A 15,162-nucleotide genomic window follows, 5' to 3' on the forward strand; every position below is an offset into this window, starting at 1 on the left:
GGAATAGACAGCAAAAATAGCCTCATAGGGGTTATAATGTTTCCTTTTTCCACCCAAAATTAAAAAAAAGCTACATATACATTTTAAATATATGTACTAAAAACTTTATTGAGCCAGTAACCCAAAATTGGTATCATCATTACAGGTAAAGATGCTGGTGGTTTCACCCATTGGCTTCTCATAACTGTCTGGGTTAACAGAAATGGGAAAAATTTGCTTTGAAGATACCAGCCCTTCCTTATTCAACCATGGAGTCTCACCTCTCTTGTGGTCCACACATTGCCAGTTTTCGGTTGTATTCAAACTAAGTGCTATATAGTTTATTTTATTATTGTAATTATTTTATTAATATCTAATATACGGAGGAATGGTGTCCTACATTAGATCAGTTGTTGATTCTTGCTCCATAGCCTTCCACTTCTCGCTAAAAGATTAAAGGTCTATCATATAATAAGCACAGCAAAAATAGAAAAATTGCTTCATTTTAATTTCTAATGCTCGTAACAACCTTGTCCTTTGATGTGCCACACTTAACAATCCATTGCATGCTGCTTGTTTCCTCAACTCAAGAGCTGCTTAGACCGAATTAGCCCTTACCCGGTCAAGGATATGGAAGATTTTTAAATGCTAGTCCCAATCTAGCTCCATCATGTGCACATTTTCCAATATTTCTCCATTATATCCTGCTTATTTGCTGACCAAAAAAGATTGGTACTTGTGCTTTGGTATTGAGTTCTGGCTTAGTACATGACGTGGAAATGAAGAATTTAAAACCATGCTCCGAATTACCATCCTGCCATCAGCTTTTTTAATAAAACTGAATTGAATCTTTGTCTTTCATCCAGCCCAGTTCTCTTGCACTGATTTGGTGTATGGAAGCTGCATCAAGTTAGATATAACTTACCTGTTTTTTAAACTGAAGTACATTCTCCCTCCTCCTTCCCCAGCATTGTTCCTGGCCCTCTCCTTTTATTCATCGCACATCATTTATTTTACCCATGGAGGCTCAGCAATACATGTGAGCAATGGCACAGCATCCTAGTTTCCTGTTTTCAAGCCAACATGTATAGCACCCTCAGGGCCCCTTCTACATGTCTCCAAATTTGTTAACTGTGCAATGCACCTGCTGCCCCATCTTATTTTAAGGTGTTTCACTTACTACATACACACAATAGGTAATAGATATCACCTGTGACAAACAGTCCTGGTCATCTCAGACAAAAATCCAGCATGTTGACAGAGTGGAGGCAACCGCTGTACTTTCCTACGGAGAAGAGTGCAGCAGGGTGCTGCTTCTTCATAATCCCCTCTCCATAGAACAGAATAGTGTTGTATGTACAGCACTCTTTCCTTTTACTGTCACTGGTTACCAACCCAAAAGATCGTATCCAGTGATAAAAAATCTGATGTCTGCCTAAAACCTGTACAAGGCTTTAGAGCCTGGTCTAAATATTAGGGCCCAACCTCAGGGTCTATTTATGTTCCCCAGCATCAAAAATAAAAATGATCATCATAATATTTAATATAAATATAAAGAACATCAAGTTGCTAATTTATCTCTATTATGGTTTGATTCCCTGCAGTAAATTAATTTCACTACAACCTATCCTTAATCTTCCACGTAGAATATTAATGGACACTGAATAGACTGAGGACATACTGTGAGTGCAGGGTGTCATGGATCTTCCCCCTCATCCATAGTGTACTGATGAGGACTGATTTAATAAAGCTTTCCAAGGCTGGAGAAGATATACTTTCATTGATGAACCTTGGGGATCCAGCAAACCTGGAATGGATTTCTTAAAAGTCGTTTGCTATTTGCTAGCAAATATTTTCAGTTCTGGTTCAGATCCAATCCAGGTTTGCTGTTTCACCCAGGTTCACTGCTGAATGTGTATCTTCTCCAGCCAATAAATAAATCAGCCAATAATAATAAATACATTAAAATAATATAAAGTTATTAAAACAAAATACTAATAACAATAAAAATAAAATAATAACAATAAAATAAATAAAATAAAAAAATAAGCCAATATAAAATCAGGCCGAAGCAGTGCACTGCACTAATATCATAACATTAGCACCACTCCCTGCATCTTCATGGATGGCCCACCACTATAGATGATCGAAAGAGGGTCTTTCTCTCTATTTAACTGACCTGAAATAACCAAAAAAATGTATAAAAGATAAAAAAGAAGAACATGCACAGGAGATGGGAGCTTTTTAAAAGTTTAAAATGCATAAGGGGGAGGCAAGTTGGGTTTGGACTCAATAGTTTAAAAAAGTTGATTGTGTTTTGGTATTCAGGAGTGTGGTCTTCATTTGTTTAATGTCCTTTTAAGGCCAAAAGACAAGTCTAGGTGAGAGCCAGCACCTGTCACAGGAAAAAGTGGATTCAGCGGTAAAACTAGAGCAAGGTATACAAAGTGAAGGCTCACTGCAATAATTGGTAACGCTAGTCATTCAGTAAGCATGCCAGACAGATTATGAATATCCAGGCAGAAGTTTGCTTATTACTGGATGCAGCTAAAACCTCTATTATGCTGATCAAATAAAAACTAACACCTTAATATAAAATTTAATTCATGCACTGTCATCATAGGCAGGCAATATGACACTTCCAAAAGCATTTTTTAATCGGAATATTAAGCTTTAGCTGTCATCTTCATGAAGAACACAGTAAAAAAAACAAAAAAAAACATTTCATTTATAAATAGGAATGTTTTCTCTTTTAAAGCGCTCTCTTAGATGTGCTAATGACTTTGACCTAATAATGGGATTCAGCATAAGGAGTACAAACAAAACACTCAATATTCAAAAGTGTGTTTTTAAAACTAATCGTATAATTTTGTTTACCTAATATCCATTTCATTGAAAAGTGTGGTACCTGCAGGTAAATTGATTATTTTGCTCTTTTTTCTTTTTCTATGTAATTGTCTAATTATGTGATATAGAGACAAAAGGATAAGTGCAATAACACCAGATGAAAATAGGGTACTTCATTCACAGAATGAGAGCCCATTAAGCTTTCAAATTTTTATACTTTATATTTGGAGTGTATTGTTCACTAAAGCAAAATTGGTGAGGATAACAAAAGTGGATATTTCTGTCGTGATCCGTATTAAAAGATAATGTAATCTACACTGAATCATAAAAAGGAGGGGTTTACTGGACTTGAATTTTCTCCTGATCTTTTTTGTACATTTGAAAAACCTATTAACACCAATGTGTTGTGTAACTCATATTAGGCCTGCATTGGTGGGCTTTGCTGTATGAATGGGCCCAAATAGTTACATGATAAAATTAAAGGTGAACTTAAAATTTAGGTGGGTCCCTCACGACACTACAAGGATATGATAGATAAGGAGATAAACTTACCTTATAGCCTGCTCTTTCAGCAGTCATTGACCTCATTGGCGTTCTGCTGGTCGTGCATTGATGACATCAAGAATACACATGAATGACATAAAGAATATGCAATGGAATGGTCTTACAAAGCACAAAAAGCCTGCAAGAATGGGAAATAACGTAAATTTATCTCCTTATGAATTATCCCCCAGCAAGACGAGCTTCTGTTTTAAAAAATATAACATCTTAAAGCTGAACTTCAGACTCTTTGTATGAAGTAGTCCTCACCACTGCAAGGTCTGATGTTCAATTTTAAAACTCTATAATTGTTAAAATAGACAGTGTATTAGCAGACCGTGCTATAGCCTCTCATCATCTAAATTGCTTCAAAGTTACAATGTTACAGTCTAATAACTGGAGGAGATTGTATAAATGCTACTTGCCAAATAAGACAAATAAGAGCATCCCAACCTAGGCAAATTCACTGTACAGAAACTCAAAGGCTGCTTTTTAACAGTTACATTGTTTTTTTTTATCATTATTATTGTTATTATTTTTTATACTGTATTTATAAAGCACCAACATTAAATAGCCGTTACAAATGATGGGCCAATACAAACAATGACACAGGAGGAGAGGATTTTTAAAATATACTCTTGCTGTTATGCCATTAGTGTATTTATTGTATATCATTATTATTATTAACAGTAATAATATAGTGCATTATATTACGCAGAGCTGTACATTTAATAGGGGCTGCAAATGACAGACAGATACAGACAGTCACATATGAGAAGTAGAGGACCCTGCCCCCAAAAGCTTACAATCTAGGAGGTGGGGGAAGCATCACACAATAGGAGGGGGATATAGAATGGTGCGAAAGTAGTGAGGGTTTTAAGAGACAAAAGAGGACAGGTAGGCAAAATTGAAAAGAAGGGATTCATGCAAACCTGTAATGTTTTTGCAAACCAACTTTTTGAAAGGTCCCACGCCCCGAAGGGTTTTCATGGTATTACTTTGTTAGAGCCCTTCAGCAACTATTTTCCCCCGGCATGTCATAAATATTAGATTGTAAGCTCTATTGGACTATGTCTTCTCGCCCCTTGTCAAAGTTTGTACTTGTCTGTTATGCAGGTTTGTCATGTGCACCTGCAAGAATGAGAAATATTTTCATTGTACAATGATGTAATCATTCATTGTACAATGCTATGTATTATGTTGGTGCTTTGTAAATAAAGATTATAGTATTATCAGGGGTGATTAGAGACCTGACTTCACTGCTTTCTGATCGTTTTTACAGCTAATGATAATTTATACCGTGTCAATCTAATAGTTACTGGCCTTTAAAATCTCAAAGCCCAGTCATTCATTAAAGGTCATGAACAATATTTTCTGATGAGGGCTGCATTACATGCATTACTATTGCTGCATTACACTAATACCATATATTATATTCTTATAGTTATTTGGTTACTTGCTTGTGGTATAAATAAGGGAAGTCTCCCGTTACAAAATACATGTTTAGGTATGATGTACTGAGGAGGAGTGATCACACACACAGTTGAAAATCCCATTCATCCATGTGTGTGTTGGTGTAGTAGAGACAAGAATAAATTTTTAGTTAGCTTATAAAGGGATTTACATCAAAATACAGCATTTTAGAGTCCTCCTTTAACTTTACAGTTTTGAACACACCGCGGAGACCCGTTAAGTACTTTGATAGAAGAGAATTTTAATGAAGGCAGATCTTATAGTAAACCAGTCATTTTGCTGTGTGCAGTAAGCAATTAAGTGAAAATTTTAATTTAAAGGTGACTGAATGTTCGTAAGAACTCTAATTATATTAATAGGTTTTAGTAAAAAATGGAAAGAAGAAAAAAAAGAAGACTTTACACTGGGGCAAATCTATTCGGCTGCTACCATCAACAGTTGCTATGGTTACCATTGCTATTTTAATGAGAGTTAATGGCCGCCATTTTAACTTCTCACAGAAGCAAATTCTGAACTATTGGTATTGTCAGTTCTTGATTACTAAAAGTAAACACAGCAGAACAAACAGTATATAAAGATGAAAACTGGACGTAAGCACTTTGTTTTTGTGAAGTGGAATAAACATGGTTTACTGAGGCGATGTTTCGGTAATAGGAACAAAGGAAGGGCTGGGTCATGTGATCTCTCTGACTTCTGACCTCCTATCTACCACAGTCAATGTGAATTGTATTTCTAAACAGAAAACAAAATGTTTCACAGTGTTGGACCCCTATTTTATTCAAGGTTACTTATTATGACAGAAATAGGGTAAAAAAATGTTAATATTGGAACAAAAAGTTCTTTTTCCCTTAAGCATTGCTTGTAGAAGTGTTGCTGCGTGAGTTTTCAGACATTGCATGTAGCATCTGTGAGGGGTTTATCTGCTCCAACCATTTCCAAAAATTATTCCATTCCCCTTAGCCTTTAAAAAACAAAGACGTATCAAATGCAACTGCATCAAATGTCTGCAAAAGCCTAGCCAGGGACCCCCAGGGAGCCATAAGGCCAATGTGTTTGACCACTAGCCTGAACTTTCCTTAGGCCTTGTTTAGAGTGATGGCGAAAACCAGTATTGCCATGCAGCATTCCCAAGGTCCGCAACGCTCGGAGGCTGTAACACTCGGAGCCTGTAACACTATGCTGGTTCCTATCATTCCAACATTTTACAGTGAGCGGCAATGGGTGATACTGATCTGCAATCCCCATTCATTCTCAATAGGTTGTCATAGTATTTCTCAACTAGGGTTCCTCCAGACGTTGCTAGGGGTTTCCTGAGCAATAGGCAGTTTAAGCCTCTCAAGTCCGTTTATCTGACACCAATGATGTTTTTTAGGCATCTGCATTCTTGTCCCTGTCCAGCAATGTAAGAGGCATTCTTCCCACTGACCACAACACTTAGTTGTGGATATGGTAAATATAGAAGGGGTTCCCTGATGACCTGAACATTATTTCAAGGGGTTTCCCGAATGTTAAAGAGGTTGAAGATCATCTTTTGAGGCAAAGACTTTATCCTGTGGAAAGGTCTATTTCTTTACAACTTGAAGTTTTTAGAAAGTTTTTCCTCTCCAGACCTTTGTCACAGATCTGAACTTCTTCATCATTTGCTGGCTGATTTCCATTTGTATGTGCTGGTGAATTTAAGTGAAGGATTGTTTTCAGACATGAATGTATCGAATGTAAAGAATCGGATTTGTCTCTCATCTTTCACGATCCATTCCAACGACAAATGACTGCACGATGCATGAACGAGTGCTGTATGTACAGCATTGTTCTGCTCTATGGAGAGGGGAGGGGGAGAAGGACAGAGCAGCACCCCCTGCATTCTCTCCCCTTCCCTTGCATTACGATTATTCAATGTCCATGGTCCGTGGATCCACCACGAAGGTCCTTCAGACGATGGACAACGAGAACTGTACGCAAGCAAGATTCTTGTCCAATATGAGCCCTGAGGTGATTATCAGACATGAACCAATGAACATGTGTACATTGCCTAAGACACTCGTTTGGTTTCATCATGTAGTTGTCATGACACAAATGTCTAAAACATTTTGTATGTAGCATTGCTTACCTTTTTGGTTTTAAGATTTTTGTAAATTAAGTGTTGCTGGCATTTTATTATTGTGTTTAATTTTATGAGAAGTCCCTAAAGACCATATTGCATGAGAAAAATTCAGAATTATTTGGGATGTGACATCATGGTAATATCTAAAGGGGAAATAATGAAGTAAAAAGAATTTGTTTTATATACAGAACTGAAGAGGTTAACCATATAATAAAATTGATAATGAATACAAGACTAATGTCACTTGTTTCAAACAGGTAATATATATATATATAAAACAAAAAGCAATGCAATGGATAAAGTAATAAAGGCACACATGTCAGATTCAGAAGAAAGACATATTTCACAACACTGTATTAGATTAGGGGTCCAGTTGTTTATTGACTTATATATTCCATTCTTATTTCTATACACAATCAATTTCTCTGACGCGTTTTGCAGTTCTGTAGAATATTATAGACTGCCTCTTCAGGGCATAGTGTCTATGGAGTCTGAAGCCATGTGTCAAAAAAACATCAATGACCAATTAGGACTGCTAAAACCATATAGGTTTCCTCCTATGAAGTTCACTTAGGGGGAGGGCAGGCAGGAGTACAAAAAAAGCATAACTAGTACGGCCAATTAGGTTTGGAAAGCTGTTTAAGGAAGAGAGATATGAGTGAGCGCCTCAATTTCCTCCTATAAAACAGTTTTTTTTACCAATTCATCGTCCCAGTCTCAGATCCTATTGTCCCTTTTGCTGTTTTTGGGATGTGACAATATGAGACCCCCTCCTATTTAATACCAGTATAATTTTATAAATACTTGCTTCCTATACAATATACTCTTCCATTGACAAACATACAGCATATTGAGGACCCAGCCAGATTGCACTGGCAGGCAGGGATGCATTCTGAAACCTAATTCCAAGTCTCAATGTATTAATGACAAGCATTTATTCACTTGTGCTCAGGTGAGTACTATATTCTTCTGAAGTTATATAATCTTCTAAATAGTACCTTGCAGCAAGGAGCTTAGCATCCGTACGGTAGTCTTGTTTTTACAAGAGTGCCCCAATTAAGCCTTTGAGTAAGGAGGCCAACTCCCTGGTTCCACACACAGCCCTTAAAGCCCATCTCCGGGCAAAAATTAAACTTTCAACCTGTGTGAAGTCAATTTCCTAAGCTCCATTAGTTTTGGCAACCTTGAATTCATTGTATTTATTCACATAGAAATGTAAATGTCTATTTCACTGCATGCTGCTTTTGACCTTTTAGTGATAATGATGAATAATGTGAATGAGACTAGCCATAGCTGTAATTACGTTACACGCCGACTGCAGCTTTTTTTAGCAGAGAACAATACGATGGTATACTCTGTCTATAGGCAAAAGAGAAGATCCTTCATTGATTGCAGAGATTTTAGAACATCTTGGAGCTTAATATAACAAGCTCCTTCTATGCTGACTTGCATGTTAATCCATACAAGATTGTAGCAATGCTCAGATCACACTCATCTCCTATGAAAATCATACTGCCTCTGGCCAAGGATATCATAGGATTTTCACAACAGATATTAGGCTTCTAAAAGTTATTTTAAAAGTTAAAAACTAGAGAATATGGAGACACAAATGCAATTGGGATTTGCAATAGCCAATCAAGTTTTACTTGCTATTGTTTATGCAACAACAATGATTATGCATAAATAATAATTAATCCTTCTCTGTCTGTATGTTTTAACTCTTAAACATTTGTTCATTTTCTGAAGAAATAATGCTGATTTAAAAATGTTAATTCCTGACTTAACACACAAATCAAAAAAGTGCCCTAAATCATAACTAAAATTAAAAGAAGAAAATTGTTAGGAGTTAGGCTTTTTATTGCAGAAGGGACAGGCTATGTCTCTTCTGCAATGAAACAAACTTACCTGCCTGTTACCAACCTTTTCTGTAATGTACACTGAGCTGTACATGCGCAAGTCAGTGTACGACCCTGGCATTGCTGGCTTCTTAATAAAGTGAATGAAATCCTGTGTACATGCCCTGGATGTACTAAATGGCCAAAGATCCCAAACCAGAGGAGAATAGGGAGAAGATAGTAACACCAGTGATGGAATAAAGAAAGATGAGTTTAGTTAAAATATTGCAGAAAGGAAGGTAACATAACCTGTCCCTTCTGCAATGAAGTCTCTGCCTGTTTACAGATTTTTAACTTTAGTTCCACTGTAAGTATTTATAACCCATGACAAAAAATATTTCAAATATATTGCAGCTTACCACTCTTTAAATATGATGGCTTGTTGCAAGCATTGCTATCTATCCTCTGTTATTGAATTCCAGTTCAGGAGTCTAAGGTGACAATCCTGCATAGAGAAAGTAAAGTGAGTGAACCTTGTCACCCCAGGCATTAATGGTGATATTGGTATGATGACCAGGTGAAAATAATGGAAAAATGTCTTTAAAACCCTTGAAATGAATGAGTAGCTCAATGTAGGAGGTTGGGATACACAGTGCATTCCAGCTTTCCCTACACCTAGGAGTTACATCATCTTGGCCTGGCCAATCAACATGGCTGAGGATTGAAACCAGGAGGAGAAGAAAGGAAATGGCAGTACCCATGGCAGAACAAGGACAGCGGGTATATTTAAAAAATTGCAATCAGGCAGGTAAGGTTATTTTATTGCAGACAGGACATTACACGCCCTTTCTGCAGTATATGAACCTGTCTGTTAGTAGTTTTTTTTATTTCTAAAGTTTAGCTCTACTTTAAACTGCAATATATTACATTTTATTTTTGGTTTTATTTTTTTACATTAACAAAATGGCAGATTGCTAAACATTTATATTATAAATCTGACATTTTCTCAAACATTCCCAGGTGGAGAATGAATTACTGCCATTGGACATTCCATGAGGGAATGTTTGAGGGAATATCTGATTCCCTGCTTTATAAATTGAGCCCAAAGATGGTATCTAGTATCCAGATGGTTATCTGAAATGAATTGTGTGTAACTCCATTCCTATTTGTTGGATATGTAGAGTTCCTGCATATCCCCATACTCATATAACATATAACAATGATTAAACCTTTAAAATTCTCATTGGTGTTTCTCTACAACTGAATTAAGAACTACATGAATAATTTACAAACCTCTCTTATAAATTCTTCAAAAATGTTATTACCACGTCAGTGAAGGTCTAATCTCTAACTTGAAGGAATGGGGTCCCCAGATTGATTCTATTTCAACATCAGAGAGACATCATCGGAGCTCTTTAGCGAACTGTCATAGCACGTGGCAGAATTGCCTGTTATCATTTTTTCCTCTTATATAATTGTTAGCACAGATAAAGCTGAACTCCATGAGATATAAAAGACACAATACAATTCAGTGCTGTATTCATTTTTAAAAAATAAATACAGTTTGATAGCAGCCTCATGCAGTCCCCTTTGCAGCAGATCCCTAAAGGGAGAAGCAGCACAAAGAGCCAATCAGTTGTCATGCAGTGCTCATGTGCGAACATATTTCATTATCCTATCTGGCTAGGGGAGGATCAATACTTAACTGCCATAGAAAAAACAGGTCTCCTAGCCATCCAGAAAAGGCTGTAGTATGTGGTGGAGCTGTGTAAGTCTCAAAACAGGATGGATGGAACTAAAAATACAGCTTTTCTATATGCATGTCTTCTGTTGGTCCGGAGTTCAACACTGACAGTAAAGTGTCAGTTTTAAAGCTGATCTTGTTCATTGTATGGTCAGTTCACAGACATATAATTACTCAAATTTTATGCCTAATCATTTGCCTAATTTTAGAGCTGATTTTTTGTCACTGTTAGTCCAATCAACCTTATAATAAAAATGCATTGATTTAGATTTGTTAAATTTGATACATGATGAGGAGGGCTGGGGTGGTATGGGAAGAATTGGTGACATAGGAGCTACCTGTGTTGAACTATGGCATTCTATGAGGGGGAGGTTGTGCCATTAAATTGACTCTTCATGGAGCAGTCAAATGCTCCAGCAGAACCCCAAGGAAAAGCGCAATTTAAAATGCAATCGTTTGTTGTTTGTGCCTTAAGTTTTGCTTAGCTTGTGTTTCTGTTCATTACTATTGAGCCTCTGCAACATATTCCGACTGTCTATTTAAGCATATCTAGGAGTTTATAAAGCAGTGAATCTAACATTTGCCAAACATTCTCTGGTGGAGAAGCAATCGCTATCATTGAAAATTCTCCACCTGAGAATTTAATGAATGTCAGATTCACTGCTTTAAAAATTGACCTAATGTTTGTGGGATGGTGTTTGTCAGATCCAGGCAGGTGAATGTTCCTTAAATTGTGTTCATCCTTTATAAGTAGACCCGGATGCTTTGTTAAATGAAACAGATCAATAAATAAATCAAAGTTGTATATTTTGACATCTAGAGTATGTGACTTTTTGATGAGTATAATTTGCATGTAGCTTAATTCTTAAATAGTGTTTTTGTTTGTTTGTTTCCTGCAGGGAGAAAGGCTGTGAGGGGGAGAATGAAGCATTTCGCTGCGTACGAGAAGCATGAGGTGGCACCTGTACACCCGCTCTGATTGGGCATGGCTGGTGCCGACTTGGCTGTCTGTAATGCTGTGTTTGGCATCCGCCACAGCCACGATTTCTAGGCAGCATGGCTCAGCAACGTCACCTGGGCAGTCATCGCTTGACTGGTTGCTTAGTAACAGGGGTCCCTTCCATCGGGCCCAGCAGTATGTGGACTTTGCTGAGCGCTACCAACAAGGATATACCACCAGGTATCGAGTGCACAGGTAAGTGTTTATGACTGATGATTAAAGATGATCACATTTTACTATGATTCCTGTTATTATTTTGCTGCAATTCAAGCTGAACTCCAATCCTACCCTTATTTCTGCACAGGAAAAAGGGTAAGATTGAAATTGCTTACAGTGAGTTCATTGCACACCATAAGCTTCTCACACTAAACATTAGAACCTGCAGCATATCACTGTGAACCCATCAGGCCAGTGAAATCCAGCACCATGCATCACTTTCCTTTCTCTGGTTTCCATTCTTTGGTTTTTATTCATTAGATTTTGGTTCTTTCGATCATGGATGTTTAGCATCACATGTGGGCCTTACCTAGTTTGCTCTGCACTGCATCTATCAAGCCATTTTCAAGTTTGCATAATTCCCAAGAGCTTTCATCATTGTAGGATACCCACACCAGCCATATTCTGCTTGCATTATACTGAGAAGCACAGCAACGTAATGGTGATGTAACTGGTAATAAAATAAAGTATACAATATTAAAAATATTAAAAAGTGTCATTAGCATGGGATATTACCTGTCCCTTCTGCAATAAAAAATCATGGCTGATTGCACATTTTCTTTGCAGAACTTTAGTTTGCTTCTGTTCAGATCTGGTGGCATTTGACCACAGAGTACACACAGAATAAAGAATGTTTATTATGGGGGGAAAGGGATGGGGTCACAGAGCCATGAACAAGAACCTGAACTAATTATGATTAGCGCTCAGAATGACTTATGGGCTATCCCTGCTGACTCTCAGCCATACACAAGTGCTGAGTGAACTGGTTGCATCTTGTGCAAATATAGTGTAGTGAATAAGGGAGCTTCACACCGGCTATCATCGAGGAGTACAGGTGTTAGTATAATGCAGTGTCAGCATGCAGTGCCAGTCACACAGGAAGCTGTTAAAAATATGTCAGGTTTATACCATGAGTCAGGCATTGCATGTTGATAAGCAAACTTAAAGACTGCATAAAAGTAAAGCAGTGTGCACAAAAATGGGGTATTTATAGAATGGCACACATGGAGGATTTGCAGCTGCAGAGATGGGGGGATAGGGCCGTGCAGTGCTGCACAATGAAAGACTGAAATTAGAAAAGCGACAGAGGCCAGGACAGGATCTGCAATTAACTGAGCAGCGCAGGCTTAGTGATAGCTCAGTGCACACATCGAATTGGGATCAAATGTTAATGTACATAAGGAGATGATGGTCACAGATCAGTGCATAGGGCAAGGTGATAGTCACAGATCAGTGCCCACATAAAGGCGATAGACACAGATCAGTGCACAAAAGGAGGTTATAGTCACAGATCAATGCAAAGAAGAAGGTGATAGTCACAGATCAGTGCACATAGGAAGGTGATAGTCACAGATCAGCGCAGAAAAGGAGGTTATAGTCACAGATCAATGCAAAGAAGAAAGAGATAGTCACAGATCAGAGCAGAAAAGGAGGTTATAGTCACAGATCAATGCGAGGTTATAGTCACAGATCAATGCAAAGAAGAAAGAGATAGTCACAGATCAGAGCAGAAAAGGAGGTTATAGTCACAGATCAATGCAAAGAAGAAGGTGATAGTCACAGATTAGTGCATATAGGGAGGTGATAGTAACAGATCAGTGCACACAGGGAGTTGATAGTCACAGTTCAGTGCACACAGGGAGGTGATAGTCACAGATCAGTGCACACAGGGAGGTGATAGTCACAGATCAATGCACAGAGGAAGATGATAGACACAGATGAGTGCACACAAGGAGATTGTAATCAGAGATTAGTGCACAGAGGAAGATGGTAGTCACAGATCAGTGCCCACACCGAGGTGATAGTCACAGATCAGTGAACAGAACGAGGTGATAGTCACAGATCAGTGCCAAGGGTAAGATGATAATCACAGATCAGACACATAAGGAGAGGATAGTCTCAAATCAGTGGATTTAGGGAGATTATTGTCATAGATTAGTGTTCATGGTGAGCTGTTCAGAAATTAGTGGACATAGTGAGGTAATAGATCAGTTCACAATGTTAAGTGATAGTCACAGATCAGTGCACAGAGGAAGGTGATAGTTACATTGGGATGATAGTTACAGATCAGTGTACAAGACAAGGTGATAGTCACAGATAACTGCACACAGAGCAGTAATGCTTACAGTTTAGTGCATACAAAGAAGAACTGGCAGCTGTAGAGTTGAGGAAAAAGGGCTATTCCTGCATACAGGGAGATGATAATCACAGATCAGTGCACACAAACATAGGTGATAGCCACATTCAGTTCTTTGTGGACACGTACTGTACACACATACATCTGACCACACACAGATCTGTATTCATTTGAGTGATGACATTTCATAAATTCCCAAATGATAATTCTAATATTGCCCACATTACATTCTAATAATCTAAACACAAGGACGTTCTAACTTTACCAGTTCTGTGTGTTTTAATAAATGCACACATTGCCGCTTGCATTGCAATAAGCTGTGGTCAGCACCCCATTCATATTTGCATATTTCCACTGAATTATTGAGCTGAGCTAAATACAGCTTGCTGCACACAGGGACAGGATAAAAACAGTACATGGACAGAGCATGTACAGATCAGTAGATGCAGGAGCAGTTTACACACAGATGATGAAGATCAGTGCACACTGGATGGAGATTGTGATAATTAAATGCAACAAAAGGTCATTTGTACAGCTCAGGACACATAACAAAATATCACTGCATGCACAACTGGACCACATGTCTCACATGAAATAAAATGTTGAGGAAACGAAAAAAAATCCATCTTTGCTCACAGCAGCATTGCAAGCAGCAAAATGTCTTAAATGGAACATCCACGATTTTCCAAGCAGTTAGCTCAGGTAGTGTCCTGCCTGCAGCCCTCTAAGCACTTGTCAAGTCTTTATGGCATAAAATCATGCATATTCAGTACTCTCGCATTGTGCTTCCCAGCACTGTTTGTCTGACCAGCAAAGATATAATGGCCTTCAGATCTCAAAGGAACAATTTCATGACCAGATCACTCAAAGTGAAGGTCACCTAAAATCATTATCATGCTTTTATAAAAGAGCAAACCTGACAGAGTTTAGTAAGGTAGAAATTATATAGCTATTATTTAAAGGAAATCAAGTTTTGTCTGTGCAGAAAAAAAGCAACAATGCAGACCCCACACTCATACCTCTAAGTTTCCTTAACGTCCCTGCTGCTTTATTCAGGCACAATGAGCAAAAATACAAAAAACAAAACAAAAATATTATAGTTACTACAAGTCACCAGAGCTGTAGCATACACATGACCAGGGTAGCTCAGACCTTCCGCCTCAAATACTTAAAGCCCAACCATAAAATAATTTGCCCCCCCCCAATCACACCAACCTGTTTACCAACCAACCCCCACCCCCCAAAAAATACACTAACACAAAAAGCAGCCATTTAATAAACAGTAAATAA

The 15,162-nt window shown here is 37.9% G+C and overlaps 1 protein-coding gene across 1 annotated transcript in view; it reads left to right on the forward strand.

Annotated features, from left to right (window-relative positions):
- BRINP2 (BMP/retinoic acid inducible neural specific 2) overlaps nucleotides 1–15,162 on the forward strand; it is a 202,122-nt gene that overhangs the window by 19,823 nt on the left and 167,137 nt on the right. The window contains exon 2 of the mRNA XM_072419737.1: nucleotides 11,419–11,714. Coding sequence (XP_072275838.1) covers nucleotides 11,470–11,714 — 245 coding nt within the window. The 5' untranslated portion in view covers nucleotides 11,419–11,469. The remainder of the gene's footprint in view (nucleotides 1–11,418; nucleotides 11,715–15,162) is intronic.

The sequence above is a fragment of the Pyxicephalus adspersus genome, chromosome 8 (genome assembly GCF_032062135.1).
Source record: "Pyxicephalus adspersus chromosome 8, UCB_Pads_2.0, whole genome shotgun sequence".
Classification (NCBI taxonomy): Eukaryota; Metazoa; Chordata; class Amphibia; order Anura; family Pyxicephalidae; genus Pyxicephalus; species Pyxicephalus adspersus.